Genomic DNA, 16856 nt, shown 5'->3' on the forward strand with positions numbered 1-16856 from the left:
ATTACCTTCTTAGCTGATTAAAGCTGACACAACCTAAATAGAATATATTACCCTCTAAAACTTAGTTATACTTCTGCTGATGAAAAAGTTCTTACCAGGTTAGCTAGCATGTAGTGATAACCTCTGGAATGTTTACCAAGGATTACAACCTGTGTGTAGAAGAAACAACATGTATCACTTAATGTAAGAGAATGAGTCTCAACAAGCATAAGGAAAAAACCAAAAACCATGAACATTTTAGGAACACAGGACCCACTTCCATTCAAATTAATGGCAAAATCTCATTGTCTTCATTGGAGGCTGAATTGGGCCCATATACTGTCCACTTAGGGTGACCAGATGTCCTGATTTTATAGGGACAGTCCCAATATTCAGGGTTTTGTCTTTTTAGGCACCTATTGCCTCCCACCCCAGTCCCGATTTTTCACACTTGCTATCTAGTCACCCCTATGCCCACTACTTGGTTTATTAATAATTCGTGCAACTGGGACCTAGCTCGTGGCTACCTGAAGCTTTTGTGAGGCCCTTATGTGAAAGTCCTCCAACCAGCTCTGTCTCTATCATCAATCTCCCCTTCATCTCCACTAACCCCTGCATCCAAGCAGCTAACTGGGGAGAGGTAGGAATTCTCTGACCGAGTGGGGTGCAGAGCAGATGGGAATTGCAGAACCAGCAGGTTACTAGAGAGAATATAATTGAGAGCTCAAGAAGAGATGAGGCCACAGTAGGATCATGTGGCCTGTGTAGCCACTGAGGAGTCCAGTTCAAAATGGTCAGTAGGAACTGTCAGAAATAAGGAAAGCAGAATTGGACCAATGGCCTCCAGAGGCTTAACGGTAGCACAGACAAATGTATCATAAATGGATAAGTACATTGCTCACTGAACATGGGAAATAATTTTTTAACCAGCAGTTATTTATGGATTCCAGTCTTAGAATGAATTATTTCACTTCTTCAAAGAAAAAAATTGTCATAGGAAAATTTTATCAAACAACTGTTCTTCTCTACCTGATTTCAGCCAGCTTCATTTTATTAGATTTCTTGGTGTTATTTCTTGCTAGACTAGACAGGAACAATATTTGCCATCTGCTGTTTGAGTGACCACTAGTCATACAAAGATCCTGGTTGTGCGTTTTTTCAGTGCAGTCATTTCTGTGAGTAAAAGGTGAGCATGTTCATATTTCCCTTGCCTGTACTATACCCACTCTGTTCTCAGACAACAGCAAGCTGCTGCTGGTAGTCTGGAACCTCTGCAGTTGTTATAAAGTGACAAACTTGGTACCTTATTTGTGGGAAAGGGGAACGCAGGTGTGAGAGAGGTAAGGTAAGGAAGTTTTGCCACCATCATTATCAACACTCAGCATCAGTTACAATCAGGAAGGGAAACAGAGGAGAAAAGCAAAGACTGGCAAAGGGGGAAGGGAAAGCCATGCAGCCAAAGAAGGCCCCCAGGAGCTAATGGGCAGAGTGGTTTGAGATGCTGCAACAGCTGAGTTTTGCCAGTGAGGCTTAAGATTCTCTCTTTCACCAGGGGAACACGCAAGGGCAAAGCCCTACCACCATAAACGAGAGCCAAGCACACCCAGAGTGCAATGGGGAATCCTAACTCTGGCAAAGTCACCTTGGCTTTCATAGCATCTCCCCTGTCAAACTTTGGTATCCGCTTAATTATATCTGCTCAGTAAATAGGTAACACTCTATTTCCTGACACACTTTTTAGTTGGCTACTGTTTACTTTGCTCCTCGTTTGTGGAGAACATTAGGGATACGTGAAACAATCCATCAGCTGACTTTGTGCTGATTAAAATGTCACTATCACAATTATACCACAGCAGGGCACAAATCAAACCGAGGGGCTTCCTGCTACATGTCTACGTGTCTTTGGGAAAGCTGGTCCTGACATTGCAACATTGGGTGCCTACAGTTAGGCTCCTAAGGTTATATTTAATCACCTAAGTAAAGGTGGCCCAATTTTCAGAGGTGCTGAGAACCCCCAACTCCCACTGCAGTTGTGCAAGCAAAGACAAGGCGAGAACTGGCCCTGTATGTCTAGGTCTGAATTCTGGTGATGCACAGGGGACAAAGAAGATGCAGCCAGATAAAAAAGCCCCATGCAGGCACCCCTATGTGCAAGTGGAGCAGTTTGGCAGACAGTGTGGTACACAAGAAAACAATAGGAAATGCACCATAAGCTGAAGGGTTGTGATATGTAGGGAAAAAAGGAGGGTTACTAGGTCCTACCCCTGTCTGGCAAGCCAGACGCACAAGCCAGCCCTGATACCACTTGGTGCATGCCGAGAAAGGAAGAAAAGCACTCTCCATGTTCAGAGGTGCTGAAACAATTTTTATAGTGGGGGTACTGAGAGCCATTGAACCAAACTGTAAGCCCAGGATATAATGGAAACCACTTTTGTGGCAGCACCCCTAGTTCCAGCACCTACGCCCAGGTGGAATCACCAGTAATAAAAATTGTGCAGGTCAGACTGTAACTTTGCAATTCCATCTCTGCAATCCCATTGTCTTCAGATTATAACCTCAGCCACAGCAGTGCAACCCTATAGTCTTCAGGAAGGATTTGATCCTGAAATTACAAGTGAGTTCATCCTGCTGGTTATGCATGAGACAGGATAGAATCAAGCTCACTCTCCTTTAGTTTTGTTGTGCTAACAGGAGTAACAAGTAGTCACCACTTATATTTGTTGCTATACAAATCAGCTGTAGCACTGACTACACACAGGGAGCAGCTCTGTTGAGTAAGAAGGTGCCACTTTTAAACATACCCTTTTCAGAGTAGACTCAGCCGTTAAATGGAACTATCCCGCATGCCACATTATCACAACTCTCCGGCTTCTGTATGAATGACAGATAAAGGATCCAAATGCAACACTCTAGAAGACATCTTTCCAAAAATGCCACTTATCTCCTTGATAAGCTCAACGGACATTTGAGTCGATGCCTTTAGATATACTGCTGGGCCGGTTACAATACTTCATTGAATTATTAAATTCCCAGTTGCCTCTTTGGACTGCCTTGTCCTTTATAGAAGCCATTTCTTTTAACTTCACGTTTAATTCTGAGGAATTTGCATACTTCCAACAATTTGAAAATAAATTGCTAGACAGATTCTCTTGAGAACTGTGTGTACGCTCTATTGGTAGAAAACATTTGCTTTTCTGCACTCACATTTGTTTTCTATGGAAATATGAATGCTCCCCTTAGATGCATTTGGCATACATACTATTTGCATACTAAATTCTCTGTATTTTGAATTTTACATTAACAGAGGTGATTTACTTTTGAAAGGTTAGAGGCAAAGGATTTTACACTTGTAAACCAAGAGCAACATTCTTTGACATTTTAGTCTTAGTAATAATTGAGGCTTTCTTTTTTCTGACTAGAAATGTGTATATTTCTGAAGAGACAACACCATGGCACTAAAAGCCATATTTTTCCCTTGAACTCATGCACGGGGCTTCCAGTGAAGTCAACAGGAATGTAGCAACTAGGAAACATAGGATGATGGCGCTGCAAAGCAGGGCACTACAACTCCCATCAGCCCCTTCCCCACTGCACTTCCCTTTCTCCCAGCCAGCAGACCTGAGGTCCATCTAGTCCAGTAGCCTGTCTCCATTAATTGCCAGAAATAATTCCGATTGCCCTAAAAAACGGCCAAACTGCTTAATTCAAGCATTAATTTACAAAGCAGTTTCCAGAAGAAACCCTGCTAATATTTATATTCAGACATTACCCAAGCATGTCAGATTATAATTAGATATTAATAATGCTTTTAAAACTCAGCACATGTGCTAGCCTAACCCTAAACAAGCATATCCCCTCGGCAAACATTACAGCAATTTGAATGAAGAGAAGAGTTGCTGGATTAGCAAGCATAGCAGAACCAATCACCCACATCAATGTGGCTCCTAAGGGAGTAAAAGAATGGATTAAGGTTTTCATGAAGAAGGAAAGCAGGAGTATAACAAATAAATCTCATCAACTGCTGATATATTGTGGCGCTTATATAGGAAGGAGGATATTGAATACTGGCACTGAATAGAATGTTAGGATTACAGGACAAGGATTTCACTGAACTACATGTCTTTGGGATGTTTCACTTCCTAGACTTAATAATGCTTTCATCTTGAGTGAAAGGAACGCAAAGAAGATTTGATACTGAACAAAGGAGGAGGAGAGGAGGAAAAATTGGTTAGAAAAAGTCATGAATAATTCAAAATTCTGATCCTACCTAATTTTATCTTGTAGGTAGAAAGACTATGTCAGGTTTAACATACTGTAACAACAGAGGTTTGTTTTTTATAATTAACCCTTAAAATATGTCACCAGTTAATAAGCACAAAAACCTAAAAGTGTCCTAATTAAAATGTCCTTAGCTTTAGAATAAACATCTCAAGCTATTGGGCAGGATCTGATGCTGTTTATGCTAAGTGGAGTCTTGGATTACGTACCATTTTCGAGTGATTACATCTGCCTTGCAAGTTGCTAGTCACTCACTTGCCTGGGGTGAATACTTTTTTTTGAATGGGTACATAAAACACTATTTGTTTATAATTATTATCAATCACCATGGTAACAAGCAGGCAAGTAGAGGTTGTATCTGGGCCAGTAAATTTCCAGTGCAATTTTCCAAGGCTGAATACAGAGATTAGCTAAATTTGCTGTATTTGTTCCATGTTGAATTGCTACAAAACCACTTGGCATTTCTCTAACAATAATGATGAAAAAAGCATGCTCTTATGATTAAGTGGCTACACAAATCAACTAGGTTTGAGAGAGTAGCATAGTTCCAAAGAAAAAACGCACCAAAAAGCCCTGATTTCCTTTTCAGGCAGGTGGTGCTCTTCAGACAGTACAATACGTCCTGTCTAGACGGAATGTGATATACAACGCAGCTTCGTGCGTTTCAGCACGAACAGATCATTTTGTGCAACGAAGGTATTATTTAGAGATATGGAACTAAATGGGAATAGTGGAGCTGAAATCCCCTTACTACAGGGAAGTTCACACCCAGAGCTGACCTTTACAGGCCTCTCTTGGGAATGAGTTGAACTGGAACAATATGGGGAGGATTCTGAGGAAGGTCAGTGTTTGTTCTCAGAAAGAACATCTCTCTCAAATTGTCACTATCATGGTATGCACATCTGGGAGTGCAAGAAGAAGATGGGGGCAGCAATGTCATTTTTTGTGTTATCTGAAACTGACTCTCTTACTCTTGGGCCTGGTTGACACTAGCAGTTGAGGTTGAATTTAACAGCGTTAAATCGATTTAACCCTGCACCCATCCACACGATGAAGCCCTTTTTTTCGACTTAAAGGGCTCTTAAAATCAATTTCTTTACTCCACCCACGACAAGGGGATTAGCACTGAAATCGGCCTTGCTGAGTCAAATTTGGGGTAGTGTGGACGCAATTCGATGGTATTGGCCTCCGGGAGCTATCCCAGAGCACTCCATTGTGAGCGCTCCATTGTGACGGCTCTGGACAGCACTCTCAACTCAGATGCACTGGCCAGGAAGACAGGAAAAGGCCCGCGAAATTTTGAATCTCATTTCCTGTTTGGCCAGCGTGGCAAGCTGCAGGTGAGTGCAGAGCTCATCAGCGGAGGTGACCATGATGGAGTCCCAGAATTGCAAAACAGTTCCAGCATGGACCAAACGGAGGTATGGGATTTGATCGCTGTATGGGGAGATGAATTCGTGCTATCAGAACTCTGTTCCAGTTTTCAAAATGCCAAAACATTTGTCAAAAACTCCAGGGGCATGAAGGACAGAGGCCATAACAGGGACCTGAAGCAGTGCCGCATGAAACTTAAGGAGCTGAGGCAAGCCTACCAGAAAACCAGAGAGGCGAACGGCTGCTCCGGGTCAGAGCCCCAAACATGCTGTTTCTATGATGAGCTGCATGCCATTTTAGGGGGATCAGCCACCACTACCCCAACCCTGTGCTTTGACTCCGTCAATGGAGTGGGAGGCAACACAGAAGCAGGTTTTGGGGACGAGGAAGATGAGGAGGAGGAGGTTGAAGATAGCTCACAGCAAGCAAGCAGAGAAACCAGTTTTCCCAACAGCCAGAAACTGTTTCTCACCCTGGACCTGGAGCTAGTACCCCCTGAACCCACCGAAGGCTGCCTCCCGGACCCGCCAGGTGGAGAAGGGACCTCTGGTGAGTGTAACTTTTTAAATAGTATATATGGTTTAAAAGCAAGCGTGTTTAATGATTAATTTGCCCTGGCATTCGAGGCCAGTACAGCTACTGGAAAAGTCTGTTAATGTGTCTGGGGATGAAGCAGAAATCCTCCAGGAACATCTCCATAAAGCTCTCCTGGATGTACTCCCAAAGCCTTTGCAAAAGGTTTCTGGGGAGGGCAGCCTTATTCCGTCCATGGTAGGACACTTTACCACGCCAGGCCAGTAGCATGTAGTCGGGAATCATTGCAGAACAAAGCATTGCAGCGTATGTTTGCTGACGTTCAAACAACATCCATTCTTTCTCTCTCTGTGTTATCCTCAGGAGAGTGATATCATTCATGGTCACCTGGTTGACATAGGGTGCTTTTCTTAAGGGGACATTCAGAGGTGCCCGTTTCTGCTGGGCTGTTTGCTTGTGGCTAAACAGAAATGTTCCCCGCTGTTAGCCACGGGGAAGGGGGAGGAGGGAGAGGCTAGCCACATGCTGGCTGGAGGCAAAATGCAACCTTGGAACAAAAGCATATGTGCTAAGTCTGTAATGTTAACAGCAAGGTTTACCGTGAAAGAGTGTACCCATTGTTCTATAAAATGTGTCTTTTTAAATACCACTGTCCCTTTTTTTTCCTCCACCAGCTCTATGTGTTTCAAGGATCACAGTATCTTCTCCTTCCCAGAGGCTAGTGAAGATTAGAAGGCGAAAAAAACGCAGTCACGATGAAATGTTCTCTGACCTCATGCTGTCCTCCCACACTGACAGAGCACAGATGAATGCGTGGAGGCAGACAATGTCAGAGTGCTGGAAAGCACAACATGAATGCGAGGAGAGGTGGCGGGCTGAAGAGAGGGCTGAAGCTGAAAGGTGGCGGCAGCGTGATGAGGGGAGGCAGGATTCAATGCTGAGGCTGCTGGAGGATCAAACTAATATGCTCCAGCATATGGTTGAGCTGCAGAAAAGGCAGCTGGAGCACAGACCACTGCTACAGCCCCGCTCTCCTCCCCAAGTTCCATAGCCTCCTCACCCAGATGCCCAAGACCGTGGGAGGGGGGGCCTCTGGCCACCCAGCCACTCCACCCCAGAGGATTGCCCAAGCAATTCAATAAATTTTAAATTTTTTAAGTTTTAAAGTGCAGTGTGGCCTTGTCCTTCCATCCTCCCCCACCTCTCCCAGGCTACCTTAGCAGTTATCCCCCTATTTGTGTGATGAATTAATAAAGAATTCATGAATGTGAAGCAACAATGAATTTATTGCCTCTGCAAGCGGTGATTGAAGGGGGGAGGGGAGGGTGGTTAGCTTACAGGGAAGTAGAGTGAACCAAGTGGGGGAGGGGTCATCAAGGAGAAACAAACAGAACTTTCACACCGTAGCCTGGTCAGCCATGAAAATGCTTCTCTGATGTGCAGCACGCGCTCCTGTGCTCTTCTAACTGCCCTGGTGTCTGGCTGCACATAACCAGAAGCCACATGATTTGCCTCAACCTCCCACCCCACAATAAACGTCTCCCCCTTACTCACAGATATTGTGGAGCACACAGCAAGCAGTAATATCAATGGGAATATTGGTTTTGCTGAGGTCTAAGCAAGTCAGTAAACTGCGCCAGCGCGCTTTTAAACTTCCAAATACACATTCTACCACCATTCTGCACTTGCTCAGAACAGCTCCTGACTACTGTCCAGGCTGCCTGTGTATGGCTTCATAAGCCATGGCATTAAGGGGTAGGCTGGGTCCCCAAGGATAACTATAGGCATTTCAACATCCCCAACGGTTATTTTCTGGTCTGGGAAGAAAGTCCTTTCCTGCAGCTTTTGAAACAGACTAGAGTTCCTGAAGATGCGAGTGTCATGTACCTTTCCCGGCCATCCCACGTTGATGTTGGTGAAATGTCCCTTGTAATCCACCAGTGCTTGCAGCACTATTGAAAAGTACCCCTTGCGGTTTATGTACTTGCTGGCTTAGTGCTCTGGTGCCAAGATAGGGATATGGGTTCTGTCTATGGCCCCACCACAGTTAGGGAATCCCATTGCAGCAAAGCCATCCACTATGACCTGCACATTTCGCAGGGTCACTACCCTTGATATCAGCAGATCTTTGGTTGCGTTGGCTACTTGATCACAGCAGCCCCCACAGTAGATTTGTCCAGTCCAAATTGATTCCCGACTGACTGGTAGCTGTCTGGTGTTGCAAGCTTTCACAGGGCTATTGCCACTCGCTTTTCAACTGTGAGGGCTGCTCTCATCTTGGTTTCCTGGTGCTTCAGGGCAGGGAAAAGCAAGTCACAAAGTTCCATGAAAGTGCCCATATGCATGTGAAAGTTTCGCAGCCACTGGGAATCGTCCCAGACCTGCAACACTATGCGGTCCCACCCATCTCTACTTGTTTCCCGGGCCCAGAATCGGTGTTCCACCACATGAACCTGCCCCATTAGCAACATGATGCCCGCATTGCCAGGGCCCATGCTTTGAGAGAAGTCTGTGTCCGTGTCCTCATCACTCTCGTCACCGTGCTGATGTCACCTACTCGCCCGGTTTCACTTTGGCAGGTTCTGGTGCTGCATATACTGCTGGATAATGCGCGTGGTGTTTAATGTGCTCCTAATTGCCGAAGTGATCTGAGCAAGCTCCATGCTTGCCATGGTATGGAGTCTGCACGGAAAAAAGGTGCAGAACGATTGTCTGCCGTTGCTCTGACGGAGGGAGGGGCGACTGATGACAAGGTTTACAGGGTTGGCGTACAGGGAATTAAAATCAACAAAGGGGTAGCTTTACATCAAGAAGAAACAAAAACAACTGTTATACAGAATGTCACCCTCAAGGACTGAACTCAAAACCCTGGGTTTAGCAGGCTAATGCTCAACCCACTGAGCTATCACTCCCCCTGGTATTCCAGGCAGGACTGAATCTCCATTAAGCTTTTCAAGGTGCCCCTGACAGACCTCACTGAAATGATTGTCGGCCATTGATTTCATGGAGGGCGGGGGTAGCAAATGAATATAAAACAAATCTGGTCTATTTCTTGTTTTGATCCACTCCATCTATCTTTTACATCTTAGGCTGGCAGCAGACGGTGCAGTAGGACTGCTATACATCCTCAGCTCCTGACTGCTCGGCAGAAGACAGTGCAATAGGACTGCTAGCCATCCTCATCTCCTGGCTGCTCAGCAGAAGTTGGTACAATAGGACTACTAGCCATCCTCATCTCCTGGCTGCTTGCCAGAAGATGGTGCGATACGACTGCCAGGAGGACTAAAGAGAATGACCTGGTCGAGTCACTCCTATTTATGTCCCTGCGTCCATGTCTGCCCAGGCGCTCCTGACCTACCTCACCGACGCGGCCAAGAGCACCTAGGACATGATGACAATCGTTATCAGGCCTATTGCACCGTCTGCTGCCGCAAGGCAATGAGCTGCTGCTGTGTAGCAAAGCAGCACCATGTCTGCCAGCACCCAGGAGGCGTACGGTGACAGTGAACTGAGCGGGCTCCAGGCCTGCCGTGGTATGGTGTCTGCACAGGTAACCCAGGAAAAAAGGTGTGAAACGATTGTCTGCCATTGCTTTCACGGAGGGAGGGAGGGCCTGACAACATGTACCCAGAACCACCCACAAACCACCCTAATGTTTTTGCCCCATTAGGCATTGGGATCTCAACCCAGAATTCCAATGGGCGGTGGAGACTGCGGGAACTGTGGGACAGCTACCCACAGTGCAACGCTCTGGAAGTTGATGCTAGCCTTGGTACTGTGGAAGCACTCTGCCAAGTTAATTCACTTAATGCACTTAGAGCATTTTGTGTGGGGACACACACAATCGACTATATAAAAATGATTTCTAAAAAAACGACTTCTATAAATTCGACCTAATTTCATAGTGTAGACATACCCTTTGACTCAGTTTTAAAATTACTTATGATTTGGTCCAGACAATAGGTTAACTATTAACCTATTCACTTTCTTCCTGAGGATTCAGGGTTGGAGCTGGTGGGAGGAGAAAATCAATGACTGGGAGACCAGTGAATTGTCAGGTAGGGAAGGGTATGTGTGAGGAGTGTGTCCTTAAACTGTGGTAGAGTAGATGGAACAGAAGAGAAACAGCTGGCGTGGCATGGACCTGGTGAGAAACCAGAGCAGTGAGGAAGTAGAGGGAGGAGGTGAACATAAACAGTGGGGCAGAGCTAAGGAAATAGGGGACAGAGGGAAACCACAGAACCTGGAGTAAGAAGCAAAGGTGGCCTGGAGGGAATGGAGAGAAAAGAGGAAAATATGGAGAGGCAGGCAGGAGTGGCATAGGTGAGGGGGACCAATCAGTGTTACTTATTTTAAATATTTTTTAAAAGCTAAATATCACTGTTTTGTTTTTATTTCAGAAGGCGAATGCCCCATAAGAGGAGGTGATAATTTTTTTGCTGTTGAGCTGGAGGGAATTATAGCAATGGTCAAAAACTTTTACATAGGCATGAGCCCTCCTTTCTCTCCTAGAGGTGGTCCAGCCATGTTATGGAGGAAAATTACTTCCCGACTCCAAATATGGCGACCAGCTAAACCCTGAGCATATGGGCAAGATTCACCAGCCAGATACACAAGAAAGAATTCTCTGTAGTAACTCAGATCCCACCCCATCTAACATCCCATCACAGGCCATTATGCCTATTTACCATGAATATTTAATTACCAAAATCATGTTATCCCATCATACCATCTCCTTCATGAACTTATCGAGTTTGATCTTACGGCTAGATAGATCTTTTGCCCCCACTGCTTCCCTTGGAAGGCTATTCCAAAACTTCACTCCTCTGATGGTTAGAAACCTTCGTCTAATTTCAAGTCTAAACTTCCCAATGACCAGTTTATATCCATTTGTTCTTGTGTCCACATTGGTACTGAGCTTAAATAATTCCTCTCCCTCTCCGGTATTTATCCCTCTGATATATTTATAGAGAGCAAACATATCTCCCCTCAACCTTCTTTTAGTTAGGCTAAACAAGCCAAGCTCCTTGAGTCTCCTTTCATAAGACAAGTTTTCCATTCCTCGGATCATCCTAGTAGCCCTTCTCTGTACCTGTTCCAGTTTGAATTCATCCTTCTTAAACATGGGAGACCAGAACTGCACACAGTATTCCAGGTGAGGTCTCACCAGTGCCTTGTATAATGGTACTAAAACCTCCTTATCTCTACTGGAAATACCTCTCCTGATGCATCCCAAGTCCGCATTAGCTTTTTTCACGGCCATATCACATTGGAGGCTCATAGTCATCCTATGATCAACCAATGCTCCAAGGTCCTTCTCCTCCTCTGTTACTTCTAATTGATGCGTCCCCAGCTTATAACTAAAATTCTTGTTATTAATCCCTAAATGCATAACCTTACACTTCTCACTATTAAATTTCACCCTATTACTATTACTCCAGTTTACAAGGTCATCCAGATCCTCCTGTATGATATCCCAGTCCTTCTCTAAATTGGCAATACCTCCCAGCTTTGTATTATCCGCAAACTTTATTTAGCACACTCCCACTTTTTGTGCCGAGGTCAGTAATAAAAAGATTAAATAAGATTGGTCCCAAAACTGATCCTTGAGGAACTCCACTGGTAACCTCCCTCCAGCCTGACAGTTCACCTTTCAGTAGGACCCGTTGTAGTCTCCCCTTTAACCAATTCCTTATCCACCTTTCAATTTTCATATTGATTCCCATCTTTTCCAATTTAACTAATAATTCCCCATGTGGCACCATATCAAAAGCCTAACTGAAATCTAGGTAAATTAGATCCACTGCGTTTCCTTTGTCTAAAAAATCTGTTACTTTCTCAAAGAAGGAGATCAGGTTGGTTTGGCACAATCTACCTTTTGTAAAACCATGTTGTATTTTGTCCCATTTACCATTGACTTCAGTGTCCTTAACTACTTTCTCCTTCAAAATTTTTTCCAAGACCTTGCATACTACAGATGTCAAACTAACAAGTCTGTAGTTACCCGGATCACTTTTTTTCCTTTCTTAAAAATAGGAACGATGTTAGCAATTCTCCAATCATACGGCAGAACCCCTGAGTTTACAGGTTCGTTAAAAATTCTTGCTAATGGGCTTGCAATTTCGGATGCCAATTCCTTTAATATTCTTGGATGAAGATTATCTGGGCCCACTGATTTAGTCCCATTAAGCTGTTTGAGTTTCACTTCTTCCTCAGCTATGGTAATATCTACCTCCATATCCTCATTCCCATTTGTCATGCTACCATTATCCCTAAGATCCTCATTAAAGACTGAGGCAAAGTATTTGTTTAGATATTGGGCCATACCTAGATTATTCTTGACCTCCACTCCATCCTCAGTGTTTAGCGGTCCCACTTCTTCTTTCTTTGTTTTCTTCTTATTTATATGGCTATAGAATGTTTTACTATTGGTTTTAATTCCCTTTGCAAGGTCCATCTCTACTTGACTCTTAGCCTGTCTCACTTTATCCCTACATGTTCTGACCTCAATAAGGTAGCTTTCCTTGCTGATCCCTCCCATCTTCCACTCGCTGTATGTTTTCTGCTTTTTCTTAATCACCTCTCTGAGATGCTTGCTTATCCAGCTTGGTCTACAACTCCTGCCTATGAATTTTTTCCCCTTTCTTGGGATGCAGGCTTCCGATAGCTTCTGCAGCTTTGATTTAAAGTAATCACAGGCCTCCTCTGACTTTAGATCCATAAGTTCTTCAGTCCAATCCATTTCCCTAACTAATTTCCTTAATTTTTGAAAGTCAGCCCTTTTGAAATCAAAAACCCTTGTTGCAGATTTATTTTTGTTAATCCTTCCATTCAGTTTGAACTGAATTAGCTCATGATCCCTTGAACCAAGATTATCCCCTACAACCATTTCTTCTATGAGGTCCTCACTACTCACCAAAACCAAATCTAAAATGGCATCCCCTCTAGTCAGTTCAGCAACTACTTGATGAAGGAATCCATCAGCTATCGCATCTAGGAAAATCTGAGCCCTATCATTATTACTAGCACTCGTCCTCCAGTCTATATCTGGGAAGTTAAAGTCTCCCATGATCATGCAGTTTCCATTAGTATTTACTTCCTTAAAAACATTAAAGAGGGCTCTATCCATATCCAAATTAGATCCCGGCGGTCTATAGCACACCCCAAGCACTATCCCAGGGGAGGCTCTAATAGTTTTCTTCCCCAATGTAATTTTTGTCCAGATGGACTCTGTCTTATCCATTCCATCGCTTCTTATTTCTTTATATTTTACCTCATCATTGATATACAATGCTACTCCACCACTTTTACCTTTATTTCGGTCTTTCCTAAACAGCACATACCCTTCAATACCTGTAGTCCAGTGATGACTACTATTCCACCATGTTTCTGTTATCCCTATAATATCTGGTTTCACTTCCTGCACCAGTAACTCTAGTTCCTCCATTTTGTTACCTAGGCTCCTCGCATTGGTGTACAAACATCTTAATTTTTGCTGTTTGGCCTTGCTCACATTATGTACCCTATTAGGCATGGTCATTCTACAGCCAGTATAACTTATTAGACTGGTATCCACACTGCCCTTCCTCCTTATATACATTCTCCTACCTACGGCTGTATCCTTTCTTACTTTGTTTTCTTCCCTCTCAATGCTAAAATCTGGCGTGGAGATTACCTGGACATCTCCGAACCATCTCCCCCAGATTCCTAGTTTAAAGCTCTCTTAATCAGTTGTGCCAGCCTCCATCCTACAAGTCTATTTCCTTCCCTACTCAGATGAAGTCCATCCCGAGAGAACTGTCCTTTGTCCATGAATGCCTCCCAGTGGCCATATATCCCAAAGCCCTCCTTATAGCACCACTGCCTAAGCCATCTGTTGATAGTCATAATCTTGTCACACCTTGTTGCCCTTCTCTAGGAACAGGCAGAATCCCACTAAAGATTACCTGAGCCGCAATTTCCTTAAGCGTCTTCCCCCGCCTAGCATAGTCTCCCTTAATACTTTCCAGCGAGAATCTAGCTGTATCATTTGTTCCCAAATGAAGGACAATTAGGGGATTCTTTCCTGCTCCCTTTAGGATCCTTTTCAACCTCAGGTCTACATCCCGTATCTTAGCACCTGGAAGACAGCATACCCTTCTATTCTCTGGATCAGCTCTGGTTACAGGCCTGTCTATTCTCAGTAAAGAGTCCCCGATCACATAGACCTGCCTTTTCCTGGTGACAGTGCTATTCTCCAGTCTATCCCCTGTTCCCTCTGGCTGCAAGTTCTTTCCATTCTTATTCTCCCTTGTAATCCTCTTCAAACCATCCTGTATCCTCCTGGGGCTCATATTTGGTATAGGCTCCATTGACTCTTCCCCTTTTCTTATAGGGCTAGCCGCTCTTCTCTTCTTCTTGCCCTTCCACCTTCAGTGACTACCTGCTGAGCCCCTTCTTCATTTTCCAACTCTGCAAACCTGTTCTTGAGCTCTATTTCTCCTTCACTAGCCCGTCTTTTCCTCTGCCTGGTTCTTTTAGTCACATGCTTCCACTGACCAATTTCCTCACCCAGCAGTCTCCCCTCAGAATTCCTCAGTCCTGCTTCCATCTGCAAGTCTGAGCTTTTTCCCTTCAGATAGCTCATGTCTTTGCTCCATAATCTGCTCAAACCCCCTCCTAAACTCAACCAGACTTTCCACCTGCATTTCCAAACCTCGGATCTTTTCCTCCATCAGCTCTATCAGACGGCATTTCACGCAGACAAAACTCTTACCAGGTACCCCCTCCAGGATCATGTACATACCGCAGCTTCCACATCCAGTCATCTTCATTGTGTCTTCCGCGACGGGTCACTCCCACTGCTGCCTCTGTATCCTTCCCACCTAAATCCTGTTAATCTGGGAAACACAAACCACACCAGAACACCACCACCCACAGGAAAAACAAACCCCAAACAAGCACCACAATACAAACTCCCCTTACAAACCTTTATAGGACCCCTAGTCAGAGAAGCCCCGCCCTCTAATCAGGGCTCAGCTTCTCTCCCAGCACAAAACCCCTACAAGCCTCTCCGCATACAAATACTACCACTACAAAACCAAACACAAATACCTTCTCCTCCAACAGAACTCCCACTCAAACTCCCCTGTTTACAGCTCTGTTTGCTGGCTCCTGTGCCGCTGCAGCTGTCTGGTATGGTATGATGTTTTTCAACAGCAAAACAAACAAATAATATGGGCCAAATTTTCCACAGGATGGCAAGCTGCCAACCTTGAGGTGGCAGGGACCCTCAGCCACATCAGATGTCACATTAAATGCACTCAGCAGTGATCTCTAAGTCTGGCAGTTCTGTTTGAACAGTACAGCTGATTTTACACCTGACTCCACATACAGCAGGTCAATAAACCAAATAAGCTATAGGGCACCCAACCCTACTCTTTTCTCCGCAGGTCTGGCTAAGAGAGTATATGGTACAGAAACAATCTATTGGCCCCAAATGGACTGAGCCTCATTCATATACTCAGGCTGGAATCTGAGTGACATATTTGTGATACAGGAGAATTTTCTCCACCGGGGCTGACTAGGGTTTTTCCCCCCCTTCCTTTGGAGCTTTCCACAGTGATCATCTGGTAGGATATTAATATTTATAGGCATGCTAAAGGGAGGGGACCACATCATTCTTCAAGAGGGCTGAAAACAGCTTGAGATGTTAGGGAGAGTCCTATATCTACTGAGTCTGGCAAGACTTAGAGCATACTCTGGACATAAGTGAGATCATGTTTATTACATCTCAGCTTGTTAAGACTGAGTCTTTTCTTAGAGATGTTGGTTGTCTTAATTGCCTTTGTTAAAGCTCAGATCTTGGTTTGGGTGCATGCTGGTTTGTATTGCTTGTGGTGGAAGAATTTTGGGTGTGAAATGACTATAGGTACAGTATGTCTATGATGGGGTGTATCTACCTCACACTGACCCAGTTGGGGTTAACCTCACACTGTGGGCCAAAGAAACCATGCCCCCTCACCCCTGCTGGGCATGCTCAACATGGAGACAGATATAAAAGGGAGTGGCCCTGCTCAGTTTGGGCTGGAGGAGAGGGAGGGCAGATGTGAGCTGCAGGTTCCTGCCAGGGACTAGCTGGAGCTGCGGATCATGGAGGCCAAACCAGTGGGATCGACAACAGAATCCCTGCTGACGCCAGAGGATGGGAGTGAGCTGAAAGGCTGATACCCCCAGGAGAACTGACAGAGCAGGAACCAAGGACAGGAAGTGACCCAAGGAACGTGACTGTTAAAATAGGAAACCCAACTGAATCACTGACTACTGGTTTCACAGGGCCACGGGTCAGGACCTGGTGGAGAAGGGTGGGCCTGGGTCACCCTACCCTACCATACACCCATCACAGGATGTGGGCGCTGCTCAAGGACTCTGGCTGTTAGGTCATGTTGCCCAGAGACCTAGCGCAGCCCCAAGGACTCTGGCCGCTAGGCCATGCTGCCCTGCTAGGAGAGCCCTATCTACTCTAGCCACTTGAGCCATAACCCCTTATTTGTCCCATGCAACCTGACCCCTGGTGATGGGGTATATCTATCCGGCCACAGTGCCCCATATATGAAGTTGATCCTACCTGGTACTGGATTGACTGGTTGGGGAGTTGTGGCTTGTGAGACAACACCAATGGGGTCTAAGGCATGGAATTATTCCTCTCTGGG

At 44.9% G+C, this 16856-nt stretch overlaps 1 protein-coding gene across 2 annotated transcripts in view; it reads right to left on the reverse strand.

Annotated features, from left to right (window-relative positions):
- GRIA3 (glutamate ionotropic receptor AMPA type subunit 3) overlaps nt 1-16856 on the reverse strand; it is a 223249-nt gene that overhangs the window by 110358 nt on the left and 96035 nt on the right. For both annotated transcript variants that reach the window (XM_077825727.1, XM_077825726.1), the window contains exon 5: nt 96-149. In XM_077825727.1, the coding sequence (XP_077681853.1) occupies nt 96-149 (54 nt within the window). The remainder of the gene's footprint in view (nt 1-95; nt 150-16856) is intronic.

Source organism: Eretmochelys imbricata, chromosome 9 (genome assembly GCF_965152235.1).
Source record: "Eretmochelys imbricata isolate rEreImb1 chromosome 9, rEreImb1.hap1, whole genome shotgun sequence".
In the NCBI taxonomy this organism is placed as follows: domain Eukaryota; kingdom Metazoa; phylum Chordata; order Testudines; family Cheloniidae; genus Eretmochelys; species Eretmochelys imbricata.